Below are 9929 nucleotides of genomic sequence, written 5' to 3'. Positions count from 1 at the left end.
AAGACTGCCTGGTACTCAGCCCTACGCCAGGTCAGCCACCCCAGGAAGACCCAAGGACACAGGAGGCCAGTGTCAGGAATGGCTTAGGTGGGGCCCTCAAGGCCACACTGTCGGGCCAGGAAGGAGGAGCACAAGGAGCTCCGGACGCCATGAGACGCGGGCGTGTCGGGGGAGCTACTGCCCACCTCCTCCACCCCAATTCTGAGGGCAGTAACAGAGGTACCTGGACACCCGGCCCTGCCAGGGGAAATGGTGGCATTCGGGTGCCTGGTCTTGGAACGCAGAGCAGTCTCCACGAGGGTCAGAGCAAGGAACCACAGGCCTACTTGGCTCTGCTGAGGGGGGCACCCAGGACACCCCAAAGCTTGGCTCCTCTGTTCCGATGCTCCAGCTGAAGAATCCACCCATGAAGGGAAACGTTAACAGGGTATGTGCGTGTGACGGGCGGGCGGAGGGAGTGTGGCTGCACCACTTGCCGGGGGTTCAGGGCATGCAGGGCACCCTAAGCCTAGTATGTGTGCCCAGACCAGAAAGGGTTAAAGGCCCGGCTCCCCATTCCTCGCATTCCCCCCACAACCCCCTCATCCCCCCTACACCCTCCTCCGACACTAGAAGGTCTTGCGGTGAACAGCGCGGGAGCCGCCCTCTTCATATTCCTTTCTGGACACCCACATCTTCTTGAAAGTGTCCAGTGAGGCCAGGATGGAGCCGCTGAGGAGGGAGGGACCATTCTCATGGTCTGGGGTCTGAACCAGCTGCCCTCCCTGCACCCTCGGAGCTCCACTCCCTGTCCCTGTGAGGCCAGTCCTCCCACCTCCACCTGGCAGGGGCCAGCCCTGGGAGAGGTGTCCGGGGCACAATGCTCTCCTCCCCATGCCTGCCCTGGGGCCCCGCCTCACCCGATCCAGGTGGAATACAGCCGTTCCTGGGGAGCCGAGATCTAGAGGAGCGAGCGTCAACATAAGTGCCCCGTCCCCACACAGCAGCCACCCTTCTGGCCTTGGGGCCCTTCCCACAGGGGCCAGCATGGGACAGCAAGTGCCCCAGCTGGGGGAATGGGAGAAAGTGGATGGGGAGAAGCAGGGCTGGGCAGGCTGGGGCAAGAGGAGATGGGAGAGGTGGGTCTGGGGGCTGCCCAGCTCATGCCTGGCGGCAGCTCTCTGGAACCTCACCTTGATTTTGACGTCCTTCGGGGCGAGCTTCTTCACCTCACTTAGTAATCGGTCGCCGAAGCCTGTGAACACATGGCTGGCCGAGCCCATGGGCGACACCCTACCTCCTGGCCAACCGCCGGTGCCCCCAGCAGCTGCTGCCACCCTTCTCAACAGCTCTTTCTGGGACTGAGGGTATGGGTCAGCTGCCCGTGGCCGCAGGTGGGCCCGGCTTCCTCGGGGGCAAGGTGAGCTGAAGCCCCAGTCGCACCGCCTGCCCTGCTACACTCCTCCTCAGAGAACGCCCCGTGAGCCACAGCCACAACCATGGAAAGACCAATCAGGAGAAAGCTTTCACCACTTCTGCCTGTCAGACTGGCAGGGACCACAGGCACACAGTGCTGGGGAAACTCATCCGGAACTGCAGGGCCAGGGCACATCATCTCGGGAGGGAAATGCTGGCAATAGCCACCATCTGTCCGGGATACAAATCCCACTCCTCTGCAGTTCCACCAGCATGGGGATATTTTTTCGATCTACTCTCATCACGTGAAATGACATATATATAAGGACGTCCACTGCAGCATCTTAGCTATTAGAAATAATTACAGCTACCTCAAAAGCCATCAACACGACCCCATTCAAGGGTCCCTCCGTTCAGTAAAATACCACACGGCCATATAACAGAGTGAGCCCACTCAGTATAAACCAAAAGAGAAAGACCTTCAAGATGTACTGCTGAGCAGAGAAGATGTGGTGCAGAGCTGTGGAGCGCTCTGGTCTGAGTAAGACAGCAGGGGAACCCACACCTGTCTGTACTGCTGAACAGAGAATAGAACATGTGGTGCAGAGCTGTGAAGTGCTCTGGTCTGTGTAAGAGGAAGGGGAACCCACACCTGTTTGTACTGCTGAGCAGAGATATGTGGTGCAGAGCTGTGGAGTGCTCTGGTCTGTGTAAGAGGGAGGGGAACCCATACCTGTCTGTACGCACAGACTCGCTGAAACGACGCGTAGAATGAGTACCTCCTAAGGAAGAGGGGGCTTGGTGGCTGGAGACAGTGGTGGGAGACCTTTCACTCAATACATTTTAGAACTTGTATGAACATGTTGCTTGTTCACAAATTAAAAAAAAAATTCTACTCTTAAAAAAACAAGCTCCTTGAACACCAAAAACCCACTAGAAAGGGCCACGTCTCAGGCTCCGATAAGCGAGGCGTGGTCTCTGGGGCCCAGCTGCCGCTTGGCCTCCACAACCTGCCCCCTCGCCCCCGCCCCCAGACTGCAGTACCTTTGAAAAGGGTGGAGCCACCCGAGAGCACGATGTTGGCGAAGAGCGTCCGGCGGAGGTCCACGTCGGACTTGTGGACGGCGAAGGCCAGCACCTCATGGAGCCCCTCACTCTCATCCCCTACCAGGTCCGGCTGGAACAACAGCTCGGGGGCCCGGAATCGTGCGGGCCCCACCTTTGGAACACAAGATTGAGGCAGACGAGTTCTCCGAAGAAGCTAGGCTTCCTCCTCCTCCCAGCCCCCGACTCCCTGGGTCCTGGCACCACCAGGTGCCACCCCAGCACCAAGCCTGGTGACTCACGTCGAGCGTGCTGCCATCTGGCAAGGTGTACTGCACCTTCTCCGTCTCCAGAGCCTCATCCTTCTGCGGGTTGATGGACAGGTAGCAGGCTCGCTGCAGTGGGCAGGACACAACCCTCAGAAGGCCGCAGCCTGCAAACCCACACCCGGGCTCAGCCTCACACTGGGTCCACCGTCTCCCGCTCCCCGTTCCACACCTTCTTCGTGCTTCCCCGCCCCGAGTCACCTCTTTGATGGTCCGGACCACCTCAAACTCAGCGGAGGTGTGGAAGTCGACGCCTTCCTTGCGCAGCAGCAGCCGGAGGTACCGGGAGACGTCGCGGCCGGCAATGTCCACCCGTGTGATGGAGTGTGGCATGGCAAAGCCCTCGTAGATGGGGACGGCGTGAGTGACCCCGTCCCCTGAGTCTAAAACCACTCCCGTTGTGCGTCCTGTGGCGTACCTGTCACCAAGTCAGCATCCCCTCACCTCAGCCACCAAGGCACGGGGACCTCCTCACCCCTGGAAAGAGCCCCGGGACACCTCTGTTACCTAGTCTGCGCCATCTAGGGGCTCCCTAAAGGAGCAAGCACCACGAGGCTGTTCTGACAGAGAAGTCAGACAGCTGGTCACTGTCGCTGGGAGGACGGGGACTTCGGGGGCCAAACAGCAGGCCATTCCCAGGGCTGAGGGAGCACTCACAGGCTGAGCACGGCCTGCATGGAGATGAACAGGGCCGGCACGTTGAAGGTCTCAAAGAACACTTCTGCCGCCTTCTCCCGGTTCTTGCTGGGGTTGAGCGGAGCCTCCGTTAGGAGGACAGGATGCTACGAGAGATTGCAGAGGCGGGAACACATGCAGAGACGACACGCTGGACCCTAAAAGGAATTTTTCCAGAGAGCCAAAACCCTGGGCTGCAAGCATACGTAGCTGCAGCCTGCTATCCTCCCCAAGAGCCCCATCCAGTGATCTGCCAGCAGTTAATCTCCCAGAGGTCCAGCTCTCCGGAAAATTCTGCTGGTGGCCATGGAGCACGTGTACACATACACACAACCAACAGGCAACTGCCCCCTGAAAGCGCAGAGAGGAAACGTGAATGCCCCAAGTGGGAAGAAAGAACGGGGAGAGGGCACAGCCACACGAACACAGAGCCCGGCGGGGGGCCGCCTCACCTCCTCAGAGAAGGTCTGCAGCTGGTCCTTGGAGTAGACGTACTGCCAGATGCGCTCCATGTCATTCCAGTCGCGCACCACGCCGTGCTCCATGGGGTAGCGGATGGTCAGCAGCCCCCGGTGCTCCTGCGGGAGGGGTGGAGAGGCCAGATGGGGTGCCAAAGCCCTCACAAAGCAGCTGCCATCTGCCTTCTGGGAGCTGCCCCTTAATCTGCCCTTCAGTATAACCACCCACTGCCTATCGGACGTTGCCACGCTCTGCGGAGGGACCTGAACTCAGAGCCTCACCAGCTCCAACTGGCTGGGGACCAGCTGGGGTGGATGTGCTCCTCCCAGCCTACAGCCCCCCTTCACAGCCACCTCCCCTCTTCCTCTCCTGGCTGTGCTCCTGGGGCTTCCCCCGACTCTCTCCTCACACACTGCTCCAGTTAGCACCACCAGGGGACTCCTTGTGGCCCAGTCCAACATGGCCTCCTCCTGCGGCTCACCTACCACCCTCTGCCGCTCTCTTCCCAGCTCACCAGTCAATCCTTACCAGTCTCCCTCACAGACATGCTGCCTCCACCTGCCTTCCTCAGGGGGCCCCTTCTCCCTAAGCACACACCCTCTCACCCACAACTGCGGCTGCTACTGACACCATCTATCAAAAGTCCCATGTCTGCACCTTTCCAGACCCAGAACCATGTCCCCAACCCCTTCCACCCCATGCTGTGTTCCCCAGGTGGCTACGGTGCACCTGGCCCAGCTCGGCCTGCGACCCACGCCCCAGCTCCTCTCTGAGGGCCTGAGCCGGGCTGGGCAGCCTCCAGGCAGGCACCCAGGCTGAAGCGTGAGAGGAGGCCCTGTGCTTTCGTCCAGAGCCCTCAGGTCCAGCGGATTCTGGCTCTTAAAGCAGTTCCTTCCTCTGCAGCTTCTACAAAGACGTGAACTGGCCTAACCGGGCACCGCCTCCATCTCACAGACGGAGGGGACGTTTGCAGAGAGGAGGTGACGCGGTGCAGCAGGTCAGTGCTGGAGCATGAAGAGAAGGCCAGATGCGACACCCAGCAGATGGCCCGGAAGGACAGATGGCCAGGGCCCTCTCAGGGGTGCAGCTGGGACCACCAGCTCCTATGTGTATGAGGACCCCACACCCAGGAAAGGCAGGCTCCGCAGGTGTTACCTCTGCTTTTGGTCCAATGAAGAGGTCCCCCTCCAGGGCTCCAGCCATCACACGCACGTGCTTGGGGCGCCCGACACTGCAAGGACAGACACGGTCAGCGAGGTGGGGAGGGGGCCCGGCTGAGCTCCTGCCCAGTGGGGTATACGGGGCCTCTGGGGCCTGGGGCTGCAGAGGGGGCCTTGGCAGGGCAGGAAGCTCAGGGCAAGAAAACGGTGTCTCCTTCCCAGAGAGGACTGAGCGTCTGAGCTCCAGAATCCCAGCCCTTCATGGCTGGCCCAGTCCCGGCAGAGGGTCAGCCTTCATGGCTAGGACGACTCGGCCCCCGTGCTCCACTTGCGGGGTGTGGGGCTGCCACTACCTTCTGCAGACCAAGGGAGACGACCCAGGAGGTTGAGTCACGGCACCCTCGTGTGCCCCCCTCTGTCGATCCCGCCCCTTCCCACTGCCAGGGCCTCCAGAACAGATTCAGTTCTTGGAAACTGTAAGGTCTGATGAGCAATCATTCCAAAATTTGACCCAAGTTCCCCACACATTAACAGGACACTTGAATTACATACAATTGAGTTCAGAAAGGAAAGCTGAAGCCCTACTGGGTGCTGGCTCTGTCCTCAGACCGGGCTTGGGGTTCTTGCTGCAGCCAGCCACTTTGGGGGCCTTCAGATCCCCTTTATGCCACCAACTCAAAGCCTCCAGGATTCGGAAGAGGCACTCCTAAGGGAAATGTCCCCAGCGGGCTAGCATGGCCGAAGGAGCACTCTAGGCTGTTGTGTTTTGTTTTTTTAACCTCTCTCGTATTCCTGCCACTACTGGCATCACTCAGGGAAAGACCGCCTTGAGTGAACCGACACGTTTTCTAGAGTCTGCAAATAAAGCAGCCCTGGAGAAAACACTTGCAGGGAGGAGCGGTGTGCATCGAACTCCCCTCTCCTCCTCCTGGAGGTGAAGTCTTTCCTTCGGAGTTCTCTCTCTCCCATCGATTCTGGCTGCTGAAACCACGCCCTGTCCCTGGGGAATGCTGGCTGCTTCCATGCTCACTGGATCCAGAGGGGACCAAAATGAGACTCCAAAGAGGAAGGGGAGGCTCAGAGCGCTGTCTGCATGTCCTCACCCTTTCAGAGCCCTCAGCGGCTTCACCCTTACCGACCTGGTGTTGTCCCTTACAGGTGGGGGCCAGAGCTGGTTTCAGGAGACAGCTATTACACGGTGCTAGTGTTCTCCCAGCAGGCACAAAAAAGGGTAGGGCTGCTGCCCGAGCAACACTTACTAGTTTGGGAAACAGTATTTGGGAATCTGGTCTCCTGCAAAGCCAGCCTTGATCACTCCTGAGCCCTGCAAGGAAACACAACACTTAGCCACTGCCATTCCTCTCCAGACAAACGCAGGGCCTGATGAGGAGAGAGGTGGCCACCCCACAGGGCTGTGAGGAGCCAGAGACACTGCCTAGGGGGCACGATCATTTACAATGCACCAAGGTTCACAACTGGGGGCGACTCTGCCCCCCTCCAGGGGATATCTGGCAACGCCTGGAGACGCTTTTGGTTGTCAACGAGCAGGAGTGGGGGCAGGGAGTGCTACCAGAATCCAGCGGTAGAGACCAGGGATGCTACTCAACATCCTCCAATGCACGGGGCAGCTCTGCGAGACAGACCTACACCTCCTCTGCGCTCTAGGGCCAGTTCCCGTAAGGAGGACTTCACAGCAAAAGCCACTCCCCAAAGCCAGCCAGACACCCTCAGGGATGTTTTTCAACTGCTCCATCCCCTCCCCTCGCATTCAGGGACCACAGCAGACATCTCAGGGCCTGCTGGGAAGGTCACTGTGGGCACCAGGACAACAGGCACCTCTCCTCAAGTGGCTTCCCAAGAGACTGAAGGAGAACCTGGTCCTGCCACTGCTCTATCTGGAAGCCGGACTTAGGGTCCTAGAAGGAACCTAGCATCTAGAAACCTCCCACTCCATGAAGGAATCCGCTTTTCATCTCCTCTTCCTACTGATCTTCATCCCAACCCTCTGGGTCCGCAGTGCAGAAAGAAACATCCCCAAGTTACAGATGGGGAACCGGACCCCAGAGGGGTCAACAATTGTCCTGAAACTCAGGCTTGCTGGTAGCCTGAGTGCTTTATCTGCCCACCAAGAAAGGAAGTGGCCAGTTCCTTCCTGTCCCTGCTGGATGGCCTGACAACACAGCCCCAAACCCAGCTCCAGTCTCCTTACTAAACCTCACCTGCTGTGACTCAGGCCAGTCCACATGAGTGCCCTAAAGACGGCCATTCAGGGAACCCAGGATGCTCCTTAGAAGCAAGGATGGCGAGACTACGTCTCACTGACTTTGGACATGTTGTCAGGAGGGACTAGTCCCTAGAGAAGGACATCATGCTTGGTAAAGTAGAGGGTCAGTGAAAAAGAGGAAGACCCTCAACGAGATGGACTGACACCGTGGCTGCAACAATGGGCTTAAACATAACAATTGTGAGGGTGGCGCAGGACCACGCACTGCTGTACACAGGGTTGCTACGAGTGGGAACCGACTCGACGGTACCTAACAACAACAAAGAGGGTCATGAGGGAGAAGGGTTCCCAAAAGAGCAGAAGTGAGTTATTGAAAACGCCAAGGTTCACATCCCAGCCCTTATCTTCTTCCCATGTCGCAACCCTGTGGCCAGAAACCCTCCCAGGTAGCCTCCAAAAAACGGCAGCTGGGGGAGAAGGCCACCAGCTGCATCTTTCCTCGAAGGCTTACAATGACCCCAACCTGATTCTCGGTCCTGGCAAGCGTGGCCCTGAACCTTCTCCACTGCCACTCGGCTATGGGATTTCTGCAGGCAGACTCTAGGAGGGGACCCCAGTGGGCAGAGAGCAGCCGGGTGTCTGTGGATACGTGGGCTATACAGGATAACCTGCATTTTCTCCAGTCCCAGGAGGGGTGCGGCAGGGCCTGTGCACCTTGGAGATCCTGATATGGGGTGCAGCCTCCTAGAAAGTGCTTCCGTAGCGGTCACCAGGCCAACCCCTCCAAAACCTAACCAGTGCACAAGGGAAACTGCCACCCACTCCCATCAGGAGGGGCAGCCAGGGCCAGAGCCGGGGTCCGAGGGAGTGGTAATGGGTTAGGGTTAGTGGGGTCGGGCCTGCCCAGAGACCCCACTCTCAAGCGAGAAAAGTTAGGGGTGCGCCCCCAGGCCTGCCGCGCAGGTGCACCAGCTCGCCCAACACATGGAACCTCCGCCTCTCCTAAGCCTCCCCGCCCGGCTCCGGCAGGGCCCGGAGCAGAGCGACTCCGCGGCGCCGCGGGAAGCGGCCCAAGGCCGGGGCTACAGGGCCAGGTGGGCGCGCTGAAGACGAGCGAGACGGGCGGGGTCCCTCCCGGCGCCGCCTCCTCCCGGCCCCGGGCCTCACGTTGTCGATCACCACGGGTTGGTTGGCGATGATGTCGTAGGCCTCCATGGCCGGCCAGGCCGGCCCTGCCCAGCAGGCGGGCTGCAGGAGGAACCGGCAGGCGGACAGGCAGGCGGGAGGACAGCTGCCGTGGCAGCTTCAGACGCGGCGCCGCGCCCCTCCCGCCCCAAGCGCGCAGCCTACGCCAGCCCCGCGGGGCTTTCTCGGGGCGGCCCGGTGGCCAATCCCGTCCCACCTGGGCGGACTGTCGGCGCGCGCCCCGAGCGCCTGGGGGGAAGGGGCGGGGCCTCCTGGTGCCGGCGAGCCAATTGAAGCTGCCGGGGAAGAAAACGACCCGTTCGCTGTCACTGTAGGTTACGCCGCGTCGGGATGATGTCATGGCTCCACTCTTAAAGGGGACGTGGGCAGTAGAAACTGGAGCTGGGCTGGTTCGCGACCTCGGTCAGGATCTGACCGGCTGCGAGGCTGTCTGTCCAGGAAGACGTCTTTCTCGAGTCTCAACACCTCTGACCACGCTCCTTCGTGAACGCGCCCTCCTCGAGGATGCCCGCCTTGGCTGTTTAACGCAAAGCATTTCTTTATGCAGCACTGAGGAGTATCTTTTTCCTTGTAAAAATTGCACTTTCCTGGCAATTTGGTAGTTGGCGTTTATCGAGCACCTGTTGTGTGCCTGCGGGGCAGCTCTACCCGCTTTAGAAAGATTAAATGAAATCCTTGCACGGACTCTATGAGGTAGGTGGTATTGTTACTCCCGTTTACAGATGCGGGAACAGAGGAGCCTCCCTGGGGATCTTGTTAAAATGTAGACTCTGATTCAGTATATATGGGGTGGAAAGGCAACTTCTCAGCAGGGGTTCGAACCAGAATGAGCCGGTTCGAAGCCCCGATTCTAACGCACAGGTTCGTTTATGCTGATGGATCATAGAGTATGTATTCACTTGCATCTGACATCTATACATTAAGAAAAGGGACCAGTGTGTATCCATTAAAACAAGTGAGGGAGTTCCTTAAAAAGTTTAACACAGAATCACCACACGACCCAGCAAATCCACTCCTAGGTATATCCAGAAGAAGCAGGGACTCAAACATACTTGTATGCCAGTATTCAGAGTAGCATTATTTACAGTAGCCAAAAGGTGGAAACAATCCAAGTGTCCATCAACATGAATGGATAGATAAACTGTGGTACAGGCATACAATGGAATATTATTCTACCATGAAAAGAATGACGTTCTGATACATGAATGACCCTTGAAGACCTTGTGCTAATTGAAATAAGCCAGACACAAGAAGACAAATGTATGCTTCCACTTACACGAAATATCACGAATAGGCAAAGTCATAGAGACAGAAAGTACATTAGACGTTAGCAGAGGCTGGGGGGGTGGGGTTATGGGGAATTATTAATAGGAGTCCCTGGGTGATGCAGAGGGTTCAGTGCGGGACTACTGTATTTTTATGCAAACAACTCACACCTTC

General features: G+C 58.4%; 1 protein-coding gene across 1 annotated transcript; it reads right to left on the bottom strand.

Moving 5' to 3' along the window:
* Positions 1–608: 608 nt before the first annotated feature.
* On the bottom strand, positions 609–8694 carry ACTR1B (actin related protein 1B). Its single transcript, XM_004369335.1, has 11 exons — positions 8451–8694; positions 6319–6383; positions 5055–5130; positions 3893–4018; positions 3423–3547; positions 2967–3183; positions 2742–2834; positions 2440–2614; positions 1173–1234; positions 900–940; positions 609–711 (listed from the first exon to the last, which is right to left on the bottom strand). The coding sequence occupies exons 1-11, from the start codon at positions 8496–8498 to the stop codon at positions 609–611; spliced, it is 1131 nt and encodes a 376-aa protein (XP_004369392.1). The 5' UTR covers positions 8499–8694.
* Positions 8695–9929: the final 1235 nt, after the last annotated feature.

The sequence above is a fragment of the Trichechus manatus genome, unplaced genomic scaffold, assembly GCF_000243295.1.
Source record: "Trichechus manatus latirostris isolate Lorelei unplaced genomic scaffold, TriManLat1.0 scaffold00004, whole genome shotgun sequence".
NCBI classification, from domain to species: Eukaryota; Metazoa; Chordata; class Mammalia; order Sirenia; family Trichechidae; genus Trichechus; species Trichechus manatus.
The sequence above is the reverse complement of the archived record's forward strand: the minus strand, read 5'-3'. Positions and strand labels throughout refer to the sequence as shown.

Bases quoted from the DNA above. Each gene is read 5' to 3' on its own strand.
- ACTR1B (XM_004369335.1), bottom strand. From the start codon at position 8,498: ATGGAGGCCTACGACATCATCGCCAACCAACCCGTGGTGATCGACAAC. The intron at 2,835-2,966 runs GTGACTCGGGGC...TGCCCACTGCAG, and splicing joins TGGTCCGGACCATCAAAGAG to CGAGCCTGCTACCTGTCCAT. The intron at 1,235-2,439 runs GTACTGCAGTCT...ATGTGTTCACAG, and splicing joins TGGCTCCACCCTTTTCAAAG to GCTTCGGCGACCGATTACTA.